The sequence below is a fragment of the Olea europaea genome, unplaced genomic scaffold, assembly GCF_002742605.1.
Source record: "Olea europaea var. sylvestris unplaced genomic scaffold, O_europaea_v1 scaffold1775, whole genome shotgun sequence".
Classification (NCBI taxonomy): domain Eukaryota; kingdom Viridiplantae; phylum Streptophyta; class Magnoliopsida; order Lamiales; family Oleaceae; genus Olea; species Olea europaea.
In genome coordinates, this window is record NW_019235481.1 from 52,282 (window position 1) to 74,296 (window position 22,015).

General features: G+C 38.2%; 1 protein-coding gene across 1 annotated transcript; it reads left to right on the forward strand.

The window, feature by feature from the left end:
* The first annotated feature begins 17,588 nt into the window (after window positions 1-17,588).
* Window positions 17,589-19,351, forward strand: LOC111378121 (probable glutathione S-transferase). The gene is made up of 2 exons (XM_023001292.1): window positions 17,589-17,962; window positions 18,725-19,351. The coding sequence occupies exons 1-2, from the start codon at window positions 17,648-17,650 to the stop codon at window positions 19,079-19,081; spliced, it is 672 nt and encodes a 223-aa protein (XP_022857060.1). The 5' UTR covers window positions 17,589-17,647; the 3' UTR covers window positions 19,082-19,351.
* The last annotated feature ends 2,664 nt before the right edge of the window (window positions 19,352-22,015 follow it).

A 22,015-nucleotide genomic window follows, 5' to 3' on the forward strand; every position in this document is an offset into this window, starting at 1 on the left:
TAAATTTAGTTATGAAAAGTATGTATACGTAGAAATTCCCTTTATGTTATACGAGGCCTTTACTTATAAACGAGTCTATATGATTAGCCAAGACGAGTGGCAATTTTCACGAAGTCAAGTGATGATCCGTGCACTCAACCTTTTCAATATAACTGTTTTCATTGGCTGAAATTTATGATGCAACGATGGTTTCGCAGACAATTCCAAATGAAAGTCTTCTTGAATCCAAAATGAGAAACGTGTATCATTTCCCACTAGAATTTTCTAATGAATTGGATACAATCCCTTTCATAGTGGAGAATTCCATGTTCAATGCAAAGCCACCAATAAAAATTCACCACCATTTCCTATTGAAGTTTCTTGAAAAGTTCAAGAAACCTCAAACCTTGCAAAGTACTGAACAAAAAAGATTGCTGAGATCAGCTTTGGGGGAGTACTGAACAACTCAGCTTGTGAGTGTAAAAATAATTAAATGGTTAAATAATATATTTATATTTTAAATGAAAACTTGAACCAAATGAGTCTTTATTGGAGGATCGAGAATTATCTGATCAATATTGAACTCATTTCAAAACTCGTAATAAATGACATATTATTGACTCTAAAAAAAGTTAATTTGGATAAACTAAATTATAGTTATAACTCATTAAAATAAAATACTTAATGTATAGTATTAGTTTTCTAATTAAACCATATTATCATAACAATATTGGGCTCCTTTGATAGGTCATAATTAATCATGTATATTAAATTCGAAAAAAATTATTCTAAATAAACTCGAATTAAGTTAGAATTGATAAAAAAAAATTGTAGTAAAATGAATTTTTCATTAATTTTTCTTTTAGTTGGGTAATGTAATTTCTTCCATTTTGAGGCCCTTTAGGAAAAGAGGCCCTAGGCCATTGCCTTGTTTGCTGGGCTCTAGGGCCGGCCCTAGTTATGGGCTAAGTTCTTGGATGACAGTTTTTATGTTGTTACGTCCAGTAGAATATACCAAACATGTCGTCGGGTGTTTAACCATTCAATAATTAACGATTTTTTCGTTTTATGTGTGTTTTGGTGTTTTCCTACAATGCAGAAAGCTTGTTGGAGCAAGGGAGATGAGCAAGAGAAGGCCAACGAAGAATCTACTGGACTTCTAAAATTCTCGATGACTCTTTCGGGCATGAAATTCTTTGGGGGTGACACTATTGGAATGGTTGATATAGTTGCCAATTTCATATCATATTAGTTTATAATTCTGCAAGAATTGGCAGGATTTCAAGTGTTGACAAAAGAGAAATTTCCGAAGTTAGGTGATGGATGAATGACTACCTAAACTGCAACATTATAAAGGAAAATCTACCTTCCAAAAATAAGTTAACCGAAGTGTTCGAGATCGTTTTGAAGTTGCTGTTGTTGCTGCTTTTAAATGAAATTTACATAACTAATTACTTATTTTTCAATATTGCACTCGCAATTATGTAATAAAGGAAATTATGACTACTCTTTTACCTAATAATTATTAAGAAACAATTCATTTTAAATCAGAAATAAGGTTTCTTTGAAAAACTTGTATTGCTCTTCTCAATGTTGGCATAAATAGCTACTGTATATGGTAAGATCCTACAGTTAAGGATCGTAATAGATTAATATAGGAAAGAATAAACTACCTAAATAATTACAGGGATTCTAATATATTCTATACTAGTAACAACAAGGAAAGAAATGAAGAAGTAAGTAATCTTGAAGCATTAACGGATCGTACACCAACTTGGAAAGAATCAAGCAAGAAATGTCAACACTCCCCCTCAATTGGTGCATAGATATCACTCATGCCCAACTTGTCGAGACGATTGTTAAAACTTGGTTGGACACTGCCTTGGTTAGCGCATCGACAAGCTGATCTTGAGACTGAACATGAGGAACTTCAATAATTCTTGCTTCTTGCTTTTCCTTGATAATGTGCCTATCAACCTCAACATGTTTAGTTCTATAATGTTGGACTGGGTTGTGGGCAATATCACATGTTGCTTTGCTATTAAGTATAATCTCATAGGACTTGTTTACTCAATGTGAAGCTCTTACACCAGATTCTTGATCCATAATAATTCACATATTGCCTTGGTCATTCCCCTATATTTGGCTTCAACTAATAATCTATCCACCAATTCTTGTTTCTTACTTTTCCATGTGACTATATTTCCGCCTACAAATGTAAAGTATCCAGGTGTAGATCTTCGATCCTCTATTGACCGAGCCCAATCGGCATCGGTATAACCTTCAAGTTTAAAGTTGCCTCTCTTTTTAAAAAAAAAAATTCCTTTTCTTGGAGATGATTTCAAGTAGCACAAGATAGGGTAACTACATTCATATGTTCTTCACTTGGAGAGTGCATAAACTGACTCACCATGCTTTTTACATAAGCTAAATCATGTATGGTATGTGCAAGATACATTAACCTCCCAACTAGACTCTGATAACGTTCCTTGTTTGCATGGAATTGATCTGGATGTGTACTCAGTTTCAAATTTTCTTCCATAGGAATACTAACTGGACCACATGCTATCACACCAGTTTCTTTCAACAAATCCAAAGTATGTTTTCGTTGGGATCGAAAAATTCCATCCTTTGATCTTGACACTTCAATTCCAAGAAAGTATTTTAAGTAGTCAAGATCTTTCATTTCAAACTCTCAAGCAAGATGACTCTGCAATGTTTTCTTCTCTTCAAGATTATTTGCAGTTATTGTCATATCATCAACTTACACAATATGAGTTGTGATTGCTTCCTCGTTAGAATTCAAAAAGAAAGTATGATCTGAGTTGCTTTGCTTGAACCCAATAGACTTATAAAATTGGTGAACCTTCCAAACCACGCCCTCGAGGACTGCTTCAAACCGTATGGAGACTTTCTTAGTTTACATACTTGTTTGCTTTCTTTAGTTTGTATAATACATCCAGGAGGTAATTTCATATATACTTCTTCTTGGAGATCTTCATGCAAAATGCATTTTTCTACGTCAAACTGGTGTAAGGCCAGGTAAGATTCGCGGCTAGAGATAGTAGAATTCGAACAGTATTGATCTTGGCTACGGATGCAAATGTTTGAGTATATCCTTTGGCAACAAGCCTTGCTTTGAACCTTTCAATGGTGCCATCGAATTTATACTTAATGCTAAATATCCAACTGCATTCGACTTGTGTCTTTTGCATAGGTAAGTCAACCACTTCCCATTTTGAATCCTTTTGGTGAGACTCATTTCTTCATTCATAGCTTCTCTCCACCTAGGATCAAGACCTCTTGTGCACTACTAGGAGTAGATATAGCAAATAATTAATTCACAAATGCTTTACTTTCCTTTAACAATCTATGATAAGACACAAAATTTTTCGTGGGATACTGAGACTTAGAAGTAAGAAGAGGTTCATAGTTAACTCTAGATTTTTCTCTTATGTTTCTATGAGGCAGTACTTTTAGTTGAGTTCAAAATTTATCTAAGGTTCAGACAAGGACTCGAACTCTTGAAGCAATTGTTCCACTGGTACATTATGAACGGGGAAGTAGTCGGCTGAGATTCTGGTTGTACCATTTCCATCTGATCTTGACTGTTTTCATCCTGTGAATCATGCTCATTTATATAATCTATATGTTCATTGCTATAATTCAAATACTTCCACTTGGATATCCAGTTCTTTCATCCAATTTGTCACTACTTATGAAATGGTGGTGAGTCAACACCTCCTTGTCCACCTGGTGGTGTTTAGCGTTCCCACTACTCCGTCAGGCATGTGTAACCTGAAAAATGAGGGGGGACTTTCTCCCCCGTTTTACCTCCGGCGTAATAATCAGTATATGGTATTAGGAAAAATAAGGACGAAATTCAGATGGCTAAGAAAAATGCTATCCCCCATAACTTTGTCACCTTCGGGAATATTTATAGACACCGAAAACCGGTGAATGTCACATGGTCGTGGTACCACGTGTCCTACGTTGGCTTTCCCACTACCCCCACGTTCTAAGTGGGGGATCTTTAACTTTCCAGCTAGACAACCCGTGGTAACCGCCATGAAACCTTGTCAATTCATCAGAGATCTTATGGCTAAGTATTAGGGTGGTCTCGTAGGTAATTACATGCCGTTCGACGATATCGCGTAGAGGTAGAGCGTCCCTGGTGATCGATGGCCACGCGTGGAGGTAGAGAGCCCATAGGGGGGTCGATGGCCCTATGTAGAGGTAAAGCGCCCCTGGGGGTCGATGGCCACGCCTAGGGGTAGAGCGCCCATGGGGGGTCGATGACCTCACGTAGAGGTAGAGCCCCCGGGGGGTCGATGGCCTCGCATAAAGATAGCGCGCCCTCGGGGAGTTGATGGCCTCGCGTAGAGGTAGAGCGCCCCCGGGAGGTCAATGGCCTCGCGTAGAGGTAGAGTGCTTTCGAGGGGTCGATGGCCTCGCGTTGAGGTAGAGTGCCTCCGAGAGGTCGATGGCCTCGCATATAGGTAGAGCGCCCCTGGGGGTTGATAGCCACGCGTAGAGGTAGAGAGCCCATGGGGGTCGATGGCCTCACGTAGAGGTAGAGCACCCCTGAGGGTCGATGGCCTCGCGTAGAGGTAGAGAGCCCGTGGGGGGTCGATGGCCACACGTAGAGGTAGAGCGCCTCAAGGGGGTCGATGGTCACGCGTAGAGGTAGAGCGCCTCCAGGGGATCGATGGTCTCACGTAGAGGTAGAGCGCCCCTCAGGGGGTCGATAGCCACACATAGAGATAGAGAGCCCATAGAGGGTCAATGACCTCGTGTAGAGGTAGAGCCCCCGGGGGGTCGATGGCCTTGCATAGAGGTAGCGCGCCCCCGGGGAGTCAATGGTCTTGCGTCAGTATGTAATGCCTTACCTTGTTCGTTATCGCAGGCAGTTGTCTATGTCATCCAATATCACTAGCCCCTTTACCCCTTGTCGATGTTTTTCGGCAAGGGGTAGCATATTCCTTTTCTTGAAAAATTTTATTTTATTTTTTTTGTTGTCGAAAGCTTTCTGTCTTTCCACTTGCGTTGTGTCAACCGTCGAGCGTGGTGTCTGGTGGTTAAGGGTCTTAGCCAATTTTTTGACCCCCAAGACTCTTTGCCTAGCCGCGTGGGCTAGCGGTTAAGGGTCTTAGCCAATTTTTTGGTTTCTAAGGCTTTGCGTCTAGTCGAGTGGATTATGTCAATCGTCGGGAGAGGAGTCTAGCGGTTAAGAGCCTTAGTCAATTTTTTGACTTCTAAGGCTCGCAGCCTAGCCGCGTAGGCAATGTCGATCGTCGGGAGAGAGATCTAGTGGTTAAGGGCTTTAGCCAATTTTTTTGCTTCTAAGGCTCTCCGCCTAGCCGCGTGAGCTATGCCGACCGTCGAGGGAAGGGTCTAGCAGTTAAGGGCCTTAGCCATTTTTTTTTTTGCTTCTAAGGCTCTCCGCCTAGCCGCGTGAACTATGTCAACCGTCGAAAGAAGGGTCTAGCGGTTAAAGGCCTTAGCTAATTTTTTGGCTTCTAAGGCTCTCCGTCTAGTTGCGTGGACTACGTCGACCGTCGGGAGAGGGTTCTAGCGGTTAAGGGCCTTAACCAAAATTTTGGCTTCTAAGGCTCTCCACCTAGCCGCGTGGGCTATGTCGATCGTCGAGAAAGGGGTCTAGCGATTAAGGGCGTTAACCAATTTTTTGGCTTCTAAGGCTTTTCGTCTAGCCGTGTGGGCTATGTCGACCGTCGTGAGAGGGGTCTAGCGGTTAAGGGTTTTAGCCAATTTTTTGGTCTCTAAGGCTCTCTGCCTAGCGGCATGGTCTGTGTCGATCGTCAAGAGAGAGGTCTAACGGTTAAGGGCCTTAACCACTTTTTTGGCTTCTAAGGTTCTCCGCCTAGTTGCGTGGACTGTGTTGACCATTGAGAGAGGGGTCCAGCGGTTAAGGGTCTTAGCCAATTTTTTGGCTTCTAAGGCTCTCCGCCTAACAGCGTGGGCTATGTCGACCGTCGAGAGAAGGGTCTAGCAGTTAAGGGCCTTAGCCAGTTTTTTGGCTTCTAAAACTCTCCGCCTAGCCGCGTCGGCTGTGTCGACCGTCAAGAAAGGGGTCTAGCGATTAAGGGCCTTAGCCACTTTTTTTACTTCTAAGGCTCTCCGCCTAGCCGCTAGGCTATGTTGACCGTATGCCTCCGTGGAGTAAGCAGATCAGATATAGCAACGTAAAGCCCCGCTCGTAGAGCTGGCCATTGACAATGGTAAATGAGGCTGCTCGAACCCTCAACCTCTTTGATTCGAAAGTGTTTTTTAGTACCTCATCCTCCATGAGATATTTGATCAGTGGATCCATCCAGCTTTTTTCATACTCAATGTTCTTCATCTCGGCCCAGCGTTGAATGCTGGGTTGTCGTAGGACTTGCACGTTCACTGCCGTGGTAGATTTCTCGGGCTTGCCGATGCGAGCCTTACCAATGCACCTGCCCGCTCATTATTTTTTTCATGGAACCTTAGTCATGTTAAAGCTTCTGAATTCCTTTTGTAAATCCCTTACTTTCATCAGATATGCCGCCATTTTTTCGTCTTTCGCTTCAAACTCTCCCAACACATGTCTAACTATTAACTACTAGTCACTGCAAACCTCTACTGAAGACACCCTTGCCTAGCCACCACACCTAGACTTGTGAACACTGCCTCATATTCAGCATCGTCATTGGTCGTGGGGAACTCGAAGCGAGTGAATATTCAAATTCTTCATAGTCCAGTCCAATCATTATGATCCCAACTTCCGATCCCTCTGCATTTGAAGAACTATCCACAAAAATCTTCCAATCCATTTTTTCCCCTTCTAGTGGTTCCAGGGGGATGGTGATCTTGGCAATGAAATCCATTAGAGCCTGCACTTTGATGGCCCTCCTGGGCCTAAATTCGATGTCAAACTACTCAATTCGATCACCCATTTCAACAGCCACCCGGATGTCTCTGGTTGATGTAAGATCGTGACGATCAACACAAGCACCAGTTGCTTGGTGAGGCTATATGTTATCTCTGTACCCTTTAGAACTAGGCTTACGTAGTAGACTGGTTTTTATACCTTTGGGAATTCTTTTCACTAGTACTGTGCTGACTGCCCGGGGTGAAACCGCTAGGTAGAGACACCGTATATCCCTCCGGCACGGGCTGGTCAAAATTGAAGGTTGCTATAGTGACTGCTTCAAGGATTCCAGCGATTCTTTGTACTCTTGCATCCACTCTAAATTAGTAGAGCCCCTATGGCTTTGAAAAAATGGTAACGTTTATTCGTCGCCCAACTCATAAAACGGTTAAGGGCTTCTATTCGTCCTGTCAGCAGCTGGACCTCCTTCTTGCTAGTGGGGGCTCTTCATTCCTAGTATTGCCTGTATTTGTCAAAGTTCACCTCAATACCTCTCTGGGTGATCATGAAGCCTAGGAACTTCTCACCAGCTGTACTAAAAACACATTTCTTCGGGGTTGAACTTTAAGTTATTCTGTCGAGCTACGTCAAACACTTTCTGTAGAAAGGCCATATGGTTGTTGGCCCTGACACTTTTTACCACCATGTCATCGACGTAGGCCTTTATGATATTCCTAATCAACTCCCGGAAGACCTTATTCACCATCCTTTGGTAAGTTGCCCCACGTTTTTTAGGCCGAATGGCATGGCCGTATAATAGTAGGTCCCGAAATCCGTGATAGATGTCGTCTTTTCCTGGTCGAACTCGACCATAGAGATTTGATGATAATCGGAGAATGCTTCCAAGAAGCTAAGCCTTTCACAACCTGATATGACGTCAACCAGGTGGTCTATCCAAGAGAGCGGGTATGAATCCTTTGGGCATGCCTTATTTAGCCCGGTGTAATCTACACACATGCACCATTTCCCATTTGATCTTTTCATTAGCACGATGTTGGCCAGCCATTCGGGATACTGCACCTCTCGAATGAAACCACCTTGTAGTAGCTTTTCCACCTTCGCTTTAGCTACTCCTTGCCTTTCAGGGACGAGGTTCCTTTTCTGCTGCTTCACTCGTTTCGTTCCTAATAGGACACATCGCTGGTCTGATTCCAGTGATGTCGCCTAAACTCCATGTGAAAACGTCCAAGTTATCTACCAGGTATCTCACCAACTTTTTCTTTTCGTCAAATTCTAGACCGGCCTCGATGCTGAACTCCCGTCCTTCTGATACGGAGATCTTTTCAATCATGTCAAGTGGTTCGATCCGTCTTATTGGACGCTCGACATCTAACATCATGACCGGTGGTGCTCCTCTGGCTGATACACTGTCGACATAACATCTCTTGGACTCTTGTTTATCTCCTCGCATGTACCCGACCTTATGCTGGTAGGAAATTTCATGACCGTATGATATGTTGAGGGGATGGTCCTGATCGCATTCAGAGTGGCCGACCGGAGATTGCATTGTAGGCCATGGGGGTTTTGACAACTAAAAAGCTCGCCACAATAACCATAGTGGTTGGACATGTGCCTAGCATGATTGGAAGCTCCACCGTCCCTTTTGGAATTACCGTGGTCCCTCCAAAGCCCTGTAGGGGATGGCTCGGCTGAATCTGGCCAAGTATTCTTGTAAAAACTTGTCCTTCTCTTGGACGACATCAAGCCAATAGCTATCTTTCTCTTCCTCTTGCTACTGAGGAAGTAGGCCACAAAGCTCCTGGAGAGTTCATCAAACGTTCGGATAGACTGGGGGACTAATGTCGCCACCCAGTCTCTAGCTTCCTTCCTAAGGACCTGCACGTCACTGCATCGGGTGCTGCATAGAGTCTCATTAAATCAACGAAGGCCCGGAGGTGGTCAAGCTGATCCGTGACCCCGTCGTAAGCTTCTATCATAGGTTGCTTGAAGCCCTCGGGTAGATGGATCGCCATAATTTCAGGTGCGTACGGGTCTTCTTCCAAAACCATATGCATACGCTTGTCCTTTCTCCTGGATAATGTATCATCTATCTTTTGCATTATGATCTCCTTCATCCTTCGCTACAGAACTATCATGGGTGAGGAGGGTCGCATGACTATCATCCTCGAAGCCGCTAAGCCTACCGTCACCGGTTGGATGACAGGTTGGGCTTCTACGTGTGTCCCCTAGAGTGGTGACACGGCCTTTGTCGAGTGCAATGGCAGAGGGTGACTCTCTGCATTTAATTCTGCAAAAAGGTCATCATCGCTGCCAACTTGGGTCTCTAGGGTGCTAATTTAGCTTTGTGTCACATACTATGATGGCAACGGTAGGTCGGAGCCCCTTGCGACTGACTCTGACTTCGTCTCCATCGCATCCGCCCTTAAGCGTGTATCTCTTCTTGTTCGTCTTCTTGACATAACTTTTGTGTTCAGTGGAAAAACTTCCTACAGACGGCGCCAATGAAATGGTGGTGAGTCAACACTTCCTTGTCCACCAGGTGGTATTTAGCGTTCCCACTACTCCTTCGGGCGTGTGTAACCTGAAAAATGAGGGGCCTGTTTTACCTCCGACGTGATAATCAGTATATGGTATTAGAAAAAATAAAGAGGAAATTCAGAGGCTAAGAAAAATGCTATCCCCCATACTTTTGTCACCTTTGGGAATATTTATAGACGCCGGAAGCCGATGAATGTCGCACGGTCGTGGTACCACGAGTCCCACGTTGGCTTTCCCACTATCCCCACGTTCTGAGTGGGGGATCTTTAACTTTCCGGCTGGTGGTTGTGCCCGTGATAACCGCCATGAAACCTTGTCAATTCATCAGAGACCTTATGGCTAAGTATTAGGGTGGTCACGTAGGTAATTACATGCCGTTCGACGATATCGCATAGAGGTAAAGCGCCCTTGGGGGTCAATGGTCACGCGTAGAGATAGAGAGCCCATAGGGGGGTCGATAGCCCTACGTAGAGGTAGAGCGCCCCTGGGGGTCGATGACCATGCGTAGAGGTAGATCGCCCATGGGAGGTCGATGACCTCACGTAGAGGTAGAGCCCCCCGGGGGGTCGATGACCTCACGTAGAGGTAGAGCCCCCCGGGGGGTCGATGGCCTCGCGTAGAGGTAGTGCGCCCCCAAGGAGTCGACGGCCTAGCGTAGAGGTAGAGCACCTCCGGGAGGTCGATGGCCTCGCGTAGAGGTAGAGTGCCTCCGAGGGGTCGATGACCTCGCGTAGAGGTAGAGCGCCCCTGGGGGTCGATGGCCACGCGTAGAGGTAGAGAGCCCATGGGGGTTGATGGCCTAGTGTAGAGGTAGAGCGCCCTCGGGGGGTCGATGGCCACGAGTAGAGGTAGAGAGCCCGTGGGGGAGCCGATCGCCTCGCGTAGAGGTAGAGCCCTCAGGGGGGGTCAATGGCCACGCGTAGAGGTAGAGCGCCTCTGGGGGGTCAATGGTCTCACGTAGAGGTACAGCGCCCCTTAGGGGATCGATAGCCACAGGTAGAGGTAGAGAGCCCATGGGGGGTCGATGACCTCGAGTAGAGATAGAGCCCCCGTGGGGTCGATGGCCTCGCTTAGAGGTAGCGCGCCCCCAAGGAGCCGATGGTCTTGCGTCAGCATGTAATGCCTTACCTTGCTCGTTATCGCAGGCGGTTGTCTGTGTCATCCAATATCAACTTATAATATCCAAGATGTCCAAATGATGATTAAGAGTCTGCAATTCAATTATGTTCTTCCCCTGAATTGAAGACTCGGGAGTAGAATAATACTTGTTGCAGTTCCAATCTCATAACTGTGATTCTGAAATCCTGATGCCCCATTTTGATCAGTGTATCGATCTGTTTTATGCTTAGCTCGACATACCACCATTGGATTTGATCGAATTCTGCATACAAACCATTAATGAAAATGTGTACCCACAATTTTTCAACGAATTTTCTATAGGCAATAACATTATCAAGGTCTTTCAACAAAATCATGTCACGATGATCAAATTCTTGGAAAATTTCCACAAAATCATCATAATAGTTTGATAAAGAACGAAGAGTTGTGATTCATCTGATCCATCATAGAAATCTTTGGCATTCTGATACCAAATCAGAAATAAGGTTTCTTTGGAGAACTTGTATTGTTCTTCTCAACGTTTGCATAAATAGCTAATGTACATGGTAAGATCCTATAGTTATGGATCGTAATAGACTAATATAGGACAGAATAAACTACCTAAATAATTATAGAGATTCTAGTCTATTATGTACAAGTAACAACATGGAAAGAAATTAAAAAGGAAGTAATCTTGGAGCATTAACAGCTCGGAAAAAAATCACTCAAGAAATGTCAACATTTTGAGTACTTATTTGTTACCATTCTATCAATGCTTTAGCTTTTATGTTTGTATGAAAAATTTCATATCTATAAATCTTGATTTATGTCACCGTAATCCCACCAATGAGAGAGAAGCAATGATTGTGCAAACAACATGCATTCATGACCTAGACTACAGGCTACGTTCTAGGTGAAATGGTGTTTGACTAGTCAAACTCAACTTCCTATCAAAACTCTTTAAACATGATGATGGCATACAAATTAAGGTCACACGCTTTAGCTTGATTTGACAAGTGGTGACAAGCTCATGTTGCAGGCCCATATAAAGGGGAAATGACCCCCTACAAAATCGAGCTAAGCAGTTCTCTATAATACGTTACCAAAAATACTTCTTAATTAGGATTTCTCTTATCTTGACAATATTGCAGCAATAACTCTATAATCGTCAAGTCAATTTTAGTCATCAACGACTGCCATTGTAAAACTATCTTCATTTTCTAGCTGGAAGAATATGTGATAAATAAGCTTTTAAATTTTAATGCCTTGTTACAAACATGCATGAATGTCTGTCATAGTTCTTAGTTGACCAATAGAAATATAATTGCAAACTAACATTTAAAAAGGAAAATGTTATTCAATTTGAGTTTAGTGAGTTCAGTGGATTTTCTTAGCATTTTGATTGTGATGGAATTCCCCTTTTCTTGCTTCATCGACCCAAATAACCGTATGTGTGGGTGACAGTAATTTCCACTTTTGTTATTTTCTGCAGCCTAATGAGTAGTTTCCAATTTTGGGCCTACAGAACAGATAATCATCCCGAAATGAGAGTTGGGCCTGTGGGCAAGAGCCAATATGGGCTTCTTCATACCTGTTTGTCTAGTTGGGTTCAAATCAGAGTCCAGGCCCATTATATTCCATCCTTGAGTTTTGACTGATCTCAAATTTTAATTACACTCGTTTTCTTCTTTAGGCGAATCTTGATTATGAATTTGGCTCCCTAACGAAGTGTTTATAAATGGTTGAAATTATAAATATATAGATATAAATGATGAATAAGTGTATTCCTCAAAATTATGGACAAAAAGTAATTTAAGTGTTTATAAAAAATTTATAAACATAAGCCAAACATGGAAGTGTTTCTCTCCATTTTTGATTTACGTCACATGTACATGTAAATGTTATGAATGCTTTTTAGGAAATGAGAGACATATATTTAGTTGACATGATTATGTTAATGTAAATATTATTTATTTGTTTTAAAATAAATATTTTTTATTTATAAAAGGTAAAAAATAAGTAAGTTATTTAAAAATTATAAAAGAAAGATAAAACTTACTTTCTTTATAAATTTGAGAACATAAGAAGAAAAAAATATAATTTAAACATATTTAATAGTTAGAAGTTACTTAAAAAGTAATTTTACTCCATTAAATAATCAGTGTCTGTCACTTGGTCAAATTACAAATATTTATTTAACATATTAATTTATTCATTGTTGCTTAGCGGACAAGGCTCCTCTACTTCTAGAATGAAAACATAGAAGGTACGTCCCCACGGCAATGGCGAGTAGTAAAGTAGGAGGGTTCTACAGAGAGAGTCGGAGGTTCAAATCTCCAAGGCTGGAAGGCAACATTTATATTGGAAGGCAGTTGTCCTATGGAGACAAAGTTCTAATGCGCTTTGTCGTCACTCCAGAGGTCCTATCCACACATCGTAAGGGAGGTCTACAAGAAGGAGAACCATATCCCGAATGTCCAGCTCAAGTATGTATAAGTTGTGTCTGCATCCGAATTCATCTAGGTGACGAACTATGGGGGAAGGTCGTCACTCCTCAAGATTAATCAGGCGAAACTTGGATACTTAAATTATAAAAAAAAAAAACACAGAAGTTATTGGTTTTTCCTTGTGAGAGTCCATGCAATTTCATCCTCCACCAAATTTGCATAATCAATTATTTGTCCAAATATGTTTGGAGTTTCTTGAAAGTAAAAGTTAGAAGTTATACTTAAAAAGTAATTCTACTTCTAGGCCATATAAAACAAATGAGATTTAAGCTCGGGGAAGCATGATTGCTTATCTCATTAATAGGTGAACACACCTCTCAAGCATCGAGATCAGAGCCTTAGATCATCTCCAATGCTATGTCAAAATTTGCACAATTTCACACCAAATTTAAATTCATCTTCAATTATTACACCAATTAAACAGTGTTTATCCATTTTTTTCCCTTTTTTTATTTTTAATAATTTATTTATATGAAATATTATTTATTTAATTATTTTATAAATACATGAATTACTAAATAAATAATTACGTTAAATTAAGAAAAAAATTAAATTAAATTAGTTAATAAATATAAAAATTCATTATTTTTTTAGTCATTTTAATATATTTTGTGTTAACCTTAAGAAATAATCGTGTTTGTTATATTTTAATTTTTTTATTCTTTTAATTAATTCATTAATTGTCATTTTTTACATTTAAAATTTATTTTAATTGCAAATAATAATAAAATGATAATAATATCAATAATATTTATTAAATTAAAAAATATATAACACAAATTACACAAATACCTTTAACCAATTTATTTGAGAAATGAAAAGAAATGGTAAAAATGATTTTGGACACTGTTGCACCATTTTGGTGCAAAGTATAATGTTGCGTTGGAATTGTTTTGCACCAAAAAATGGTGCATTTTGGTGTTTTAGGAGATGGGAGATGGCCTCAGATATGACTAAGCCCCTATTTGATTGCCATTATTTTGAAAAAAAAATGATGTTTTAACTAATAACTTTTTGGATAATGTGTGTTTACAAATTTGAAAAAAAAATGATGTTTTAACTAATAACTTTTTGGATAATGTGTGTTTACAAATTTAAAAAAAAAAGAAAAAGAAAAAGGAATTTAAGTGCAAAATATTTTATTATATAAATGTGTTATTGAAAATAAGTACGACAAAAAAAAAAAAAAAAAAAAAAAAAAGTTTTTTTTCAAATTTAAAAAAAAAAGAAAAAGAAAAAGGAATTTAAGTGCAAAATATTTTATTATATGAATGTGTGATTGAAAATAAGTATAACAAAAAAAAAACAGTTTGTTTTATAGGGAAACAAGCTTTGTGACTAGGTCTATTGTCATCATCTAAGTTCTTTCGGGAAAAAAAAATGATTATTCAATCATCTAGACTATATGAAAATGAACCAATTGAACTAACATCAAGTGCTTGCGTCTTTCAAGTTACGTGCGAAAAAGAGTACTTTGCTCTCGAAATCTATCTAGAGCGAGCAAAAGAGGATTCGACCAGAAAAGATGTATTGTTTAAGGAGGCTTTGTTTCATTAAATTTTCAAAAGGATTCGGATTACCAGAGAATTTCTCATCAAGACCTTGTTGATGCTTGATCGTTTGACTTACCGCAAGTGGATGGGTCGTTAACAAGTAACAAAGTAGTTAATAGAGTATCAAATCTATAAGAACTATGTATTTGATCGAGCTAAAATTAATTGTAACTGTAATCGAATAATAAATAAGTTGTTATAATTTTTCATATTAATCCCTAAATTATTAATTAAACTAGTGAAAGCAAGTAAATGTGTTTTTAAATATGTAAGATACATTGCTAAGATATCAAATCTCAATTGTTATTTCATTTTTAGTGTAACAATTAAAGTGACAATTTGAAATCATTCATAGTGGTCAATGTTTCTACTTTAATTGAAAGTCTCTCTCGATAGCAATCAAATTAATTCCCCTCATATAACCATTCTATCTCTAGATGAAAAATACAAACCTGATAAATGCGTTAACAAGTGTTAGAACACCTATTGAAAACCAATAAAGTATAGGAGTATATCTTTTTTCTCTATCGAACTTTACAATAATTATTATATTGTGCTTAAACCATATTGTCTCTCTCGATAACAATAAAATTCACCGACAATTTAATTGGTGATCAAACAATTGAAAAGAACAATAAAAACTGTAATAAATATCAACAAATCAAATCAAGTTAAAGTCAAAATAATTAATTAAAAATTTAAAATATTATAACAATGGTTCATCTCATCCTAACAATGTATAAAACTAGCTTTCATATTGAAATTACCAAAAATCATATTTAAATAAAAAGACATAACCCGAATTTTTGATAAATTGAGAAGATGATGATAAATCTTGAAATCTTCAATCTCTTCAATGGTTTCTTGATGAATCTCCACTTTCACCTTCTCTTATTTGCCAAAAAAATCAAATTTGATTCTCCACTTGATTGAATTCCTACAAGTCCCCTATGAATTTTTCTCATTTAATGATAATAATTGATGAGTATTGGAGTATGATATGTATATAAGATATGTAGGTTAACGAGTGTGTTTTACTCACGAGATTATATCAATTTTAACTTGATATTATGCTAGATTTCATGAGTATAGAATGTTTTTAATATGTGTATTAATGTTGTTTTATAGGTTTATCGAGATGGCGAAGGATACGAAGAAAGATCATTAAATTGAAGTTCATTGTATGGATGAAAAAGAAGTTGTGATACAGGGACAAAATAAGCAAAGCAAAGATGGGATGAATGGCACCAAAACTCAAGAAATCAAGAGAGAACCAGAGTGTGGGCGCGATGCCGCATTCAGGGTTCAGACTTTTAAGGGATTCCACACATTAGGAGGCGAAAAACACATCTTTGGGAAGGAGAGGAGAGATTCAAAGAGAGAAAACAACGACAAATTTTTCGTGTGAAGTATCAATTAGAAGAGGAAGGAATTCTTGGTGCAAGATCTACTTTTTCTTTTACATATTTAATTCTAAATTTGGTGATGTACTCCAAGACAATTTATTGTTTCATTTTTTTCATTATGCGTAGCTAAATCCATTGTTAGGGTGAATAATATAATCATTTAAGATCATTTATATTTTCCTATTAAGATTCTTGATTTTTAATTTTTTCATGTATTGATTTTTGCTATATATTGATTGCATTAGATTATCTTATCAATAATTTGATGAATATTGTGAATCATTTACAAATAGATATATGAGTTTAGAATTTAGACCATGTAGCAAAATATAGTACATTGGTATAACGAGTAGATATACTTATACCAGTTATTGTGATCATAATTGAATTCTTAAGACAAACAACTTGTTTAACTAAGTTGAGTTTACATAGAGATATGGAATTTAATTTGTTGAATAGACTCAATGAGAACTTGAGAGTAGTAAGTTGAATACAATATGTGAATTCGACCGAACACTACATCAGAATTGAGTCTTAATTTGATATATAAAAGTGATCGATAGGTGAAATTATTCTGCCCTAACATTCTCTAATTATTTGATCTTACAAACAATTGTGTGAGCATTCATTTATTGTCTAGAATTAAGATTTAAACTCAAATCGCTAAAACTTTTAATTTGTTTTCATCAAATAATAGTTAAAGGAAATTTGAATTAAATGTTAGAAAATAGTCTATGTGGGATCGACAATCCGAACTCTTAGGTTTACTATTACTTGTTACGGTTCGTACACTTGCGAAACTAAAATTGACAACATAGGTGATGCCTCCTTAATGTATTCTGCTGTTAGGTATTTTTAGGAGTGGAAAATTGGTTGAAAATCATGTCCAAATTGATTTCCAAAAGAATTCAAATTGAATAAAAAAAATTACCTTCGCCTGCGGATTATTTGTCTCCGCACAGCAATCATTATTTTGGTCATAACTTTGTTTTCCAATATTCGATTGAGTTGATTCAAAGTGTGCTGGAAAGCTAATTCAAATGGCTACAATATTGCTAGATGTGGAATTTTTCTAATTCAAACTTTGACAAAAAATTTGAAAGATATTTTGTGTGATTTGAAATTGACTTATGATAATATTTTGATCATATTTTATTCTTTTTTTTTTACTTCTACTTGCGTCCAATTGACTCCTAGCAATCTTCAAAATATCTCTTGTGATCCAAATTAACCATTAAATATTTAAAATTTGATCCTCAAACTTTGTACTCCACCATTTTTCTCTTCTTTTTTCATTCCACTTCCAATCATCGAATATTATTACTAAATGAAATATACAATAAATTATGTTATAATTTAAATGTCTATATTTTTAGGTCCAAACAAATGTATAAAATACACAAATCAATGCCAAACAGGTTTTGCGCGTAATTCAATTGTTTCTGGTCAAATGATCATGTTCTGGACACTTCCATGCATGAATATTGTAAGAATCTATATCGTCACTCCCCAGCTACTTCATTAAATAACCAGTGTCTATCACTTGGTCAGATCTACAAATTTTAATTTAATATAATAATTTATTCGTTGTTTCTTAGAAGATAAGTAACGCTCCCGCTATATATAATGAGGGTTCTACTTGTAGAATGAAAACACAGAACAACATATAGAGTGAAAATCAAGGAGAGTAGAATGGCAGAAGTGAAGCTTTTTGGCAACTGGGGAAGCCCATTTAGCGGTAGAATCGAGTTTGCTCTGAAACTCAAGGGTGTTGAATATGAATTCATAGATGAAGATATATACAACTACAAGTCCCCTTTACTGTTAAAGTACAATCCAGTTCACAAGAAAATTCCTGTGTTGGTCCACAATGGCAAACCAATTTGTGAGTCTCTGGTGATTCTTGAATACATTGATGAAACCTGGGAAAAAGGTCCTTCTCTTTTGCCTAAAGATCCTTATGAAAGAGCCTTGGTGCGCTTCTGGACTAAGTTCTTGGATGAAAAGGTACGTTTTTATATTGTTATGTCTAGTACAAATATACCAAACTCTTGATCTGTGATGTCAAATCCAACCTAATTGGATTATAGTGATGGGATTGGCTTAGCTACAGAATCTATTGCTTGATACTTCAAAATGACGAGGCCCACTAATTGGACTAAGTCGCTTTTTAAAAGTGCAAATTTGGTATTAATTTGTCGTCTCTGGAATTGATATGTTGCTAGTTAATCTGGACCGTTGACCACTTGATCTTGATCTGAGATCTACCGTGGTCACTTGCATTATAAATAAACAACCGCGCTTGACGTACAGGATCGATGCAGATTATTCACGAAGGGGGGAATTGGATATTTTGGGAGGTCCATTTTTAATGAATTGGGTCTCATGCCAACTCATGTGAGTGGCCGGTAAAATGGCCGTGAAAGTAGAATCATTCATAAATAAAACCCTTTGCTTTTCCCTAATACATTCTAAACATGGGATCTCTCATTGGTCGTCGTCTAGAACTCTATGTGAGTTTTCTTCTTCGTCTTCTCTTCAATCTTCAACTTCTGGGTTGAAGATTTTTTTGGTGTCTAGAACTCTATGTGAGCCAATTTTCTGCGATACTTCAATGACGTGGTAAAAAAAAAGTTGAGAGTTTACTTTTCTGTAAGGAGAGACGAAATTTTTTGTCCTTCACAGTTCGATTTTTGTATAGTACAAACATACTATCAGGTGTTTGAATCATCAAAATTTAACATTATTTTCATTTTATATATCTTTTAGTGTGTGCCTACACTGTGGAAAACTTGTTGGAGCATCGGAGAGGAGCAAGAGAAGGCAAAGGAAGAATCTACTGAACTTCTGAAAATTCTCGAGGGCACACTTTCGGATAAGAAATTCTTTGGGGGTGACAGTATTGGAATGGTTGATATAGTTGCCAATTTCATATCATATTGGTTCATAATTCTGCAAGAATTGGCCGGATTACAAGTGTTGACAAAAGAGAAATTTCCAAAGTTAGGTGCATGGATTGATGACTACCTGAACTGCAACATTATAAAGGAAAATCTGCCTCCCAAAGATAAGTTGACTGCATATTTTCGAGCTCGTTTTGAAGCTGCCGCCGCCGCCGCCAAATGAAATCTATGTTATGCTTTGATATCGAACTCGAAATTATGTAATAAAGGGGACTATGACTCCCCAGCTACCTAATAAATATTAACAAAGTATGCACTAGGCCTGGGCAAAAAAACCGTCAAACCACCTAAACCGCCAAACCGAACCGATTCAGTTTGGTTTGGTTCGGTTTAGAGTAGTCAAATGATTTGGTTTGGTTTTTTGTAGACAAAAACCATGTTGGTTTAGTTTGGTTCATGGTTTGAATACCAAAACCGATGGTTAACCGCTCAACCCGCTACAAATTTAAACCATTTTTTTTCTTTTTGAAAAAAGAAGAAGAAGAAGAAGGGTAACTCACAGATAGAGTATTACTGTAGGAATCAAAATAAACATGATAACCAATCCAATCCAAATCCAATAAAATTCCACATTAATTATCAATTTCAATAGTAGTAAAACTAAGGTTTTATTAGCAACTGTAGACTATATTTACGATTCAATCATTCATATCTCCAGAATCATGCAGTATGATAATTAAGAATCATGCAACAAAATGGATATAGGACTTATAATTATTTCATGGAAACTAACTCATAATCAGACTCTCAAGCAATACATTTTCTCTTGCTTTCGTTTTCCTTTTCAGGAAGAAAAGTCAAAAGATAAGGCACCGGAACTTAATGCTTGATGACAACGAACTTTCACTATTCTTCTACTTTCCAGAACCTCGTCACTAGCTTTTTTGAAACTTTTTGTTTCTGATTCAAAGGTTTCATCATCATCAAGATCAGAATTATCTCAAGATAGTTGCACTCCGACAACCCTCTTTTTTGAAGGTTGAAAATTGTTTTCCTCATCCCCCATTGTAGATTAACAAAACAAACTTGAAGGAAAATTTACTTCCTCCACAATTTGGAAGAAAGTGATCTCTTCAGTTAAAAACATATGATAAAAATCACAAACTAAAAGGACATTATAAATGGAATCAAATGTTGCTTCTTGACCAAACAAATGCTAGGAAAGATATTATAGGATATGAAACAAATACTTTTGAAGGAGACAAACTATAATGTGAAATTACATGATCCAGATAATCAATTAGCACTCGTCCACAGACATAAACAAGTGAAACTAGTCATTAAGTTTGACAATTGTTAATTCATTACAGAAAGTATCCAAAGATCATGCGCCAAGCAAAAGAAACACTCACATTTGTAAATCAAACTCAAAAATGGGGGAACAAGGAAAAAAAGAAAGGAAAAAGAAAGAAAAAAAGGAGGAAAAAAAAGAAAAAGAAAAGGGAGAGAACAATGTGTAAGAGTAACATCAATGTTTACTTGTTCTTTATAAGTTACAATGCAATGTTATTTAAAAGTTCAAACCGAGAAACCAAACCGAACCGAACCGAAGTGGTTTGGGTTGGTTCGGTTTAAGAATTATAGTGGGTTGGTTTTGGTTTTAATTTCACTCAAACCGACTACTTTGGTTTGGTTTTGGGTTTAGGTCAAAACCAACCCAAATCAAACCACGCCCAGGCCTAGTATGCACTATGAGTACGTATTTGTTATCTTTCCGTCAATGCTTTAGCCTTTTATGTTTGAAAGTTCTCATATATTTATCTTGATTTATGTGCACTTCAGGAAACTATGTCATTGTTTCTACAGAATTTATCGATGAAATTTTCTCAAGTTCGTCGTAAATAGAGAACGAATGCAACTAATCTCCTATCACAAAAATCTTATCTACAACGTAACTTTGGCTATTAAGCATAATAAAATTATTAAATAGCCCTTGTTTGACCTTCATTCTTTTGAAAAAAAAAATATTCTTAAAAAATGTTTTGACATCATTTTAATCACACATTTTTCAATAAAATAATATTACATGTAAATTCAAAAAAAAAAATCTTATTTTTTAACTACATATTTTCCATCAATACACTACAACTCATGAATTAAGAATTCTGAGAACAACAAGGTCATAAACACTTTTCTCCAATGAACGAACAAAGCGAGCGCTTTCGCTTTTGTGAATACAAAAATGTGACAATTCTTTTCTTCTCCCTATCTAAATCTCAAGACTACAAGTGCTAACTGGGCCCGACAAGACACCTAAATAGAAAGCGGGTACATGGGTCGTGAGTGGGAGCTTATTTTTCGTCTGGGCATGCGACCTTAGATTGCTGTTGCATATTCAGCTTCTGTTACAGCCAATCAACTGTTTGTCTTTGGACATGCAAGAATTCGGCAAATCTGATTGGTTGAGGAATTCCCCTTGCTTTAGTTATTCTGTTTATGGAAAATTCAAAAATTCATTCTTATAAAAAAATGGGGCTTGATGTTACCAAAAATCGTACTTGATAGATCTCGAACTGAAAACTTAAACACTCAGCTTGATGGTTGCGGATGAATACGACCATCAAAGAGTCTTCAACCATGACTTCGGAGGAGATTTCTTTCAACTCGTCCTCAGCCTTGTTAATCTCCATACGCAAAGACTATTTCTCAACTACGGCTCGAAGATATTGAGTACGCTTGGCCTTTAGTTCAGCATTCTTGGCCAGCATAGAAAGGACCTCGGAATGGATGACCTTCAACGTCGCTTTAAAATCGGCAGAAAGATTGAGCGACAGAAGCGTCAGTGCTTGCTCCAACTTCGCACTCAAGTGCTCAAGTTCATCCTTGTGTTTGGCAGCACTAGCCTTTCCAATATCCATATCCATGAAGGATACGTACTCAAATACCGACTCCTTGAGAAACTTCAAATCTTCCTCTGAAGAAGCAGCAGGACGATCAGATGGAGCAGGGCGAGACGTCTGGACTTGCCCCCCAGAAGCGAACAAGTCTTGGATGGAACGCACAATCCTGTCAGCATCCTACAAAGGAAATTGCCAATATTAAAGATGCTCACTATAACGAACAAAATAGAAATAGAAGTGAAGCAAAGACTACTTCA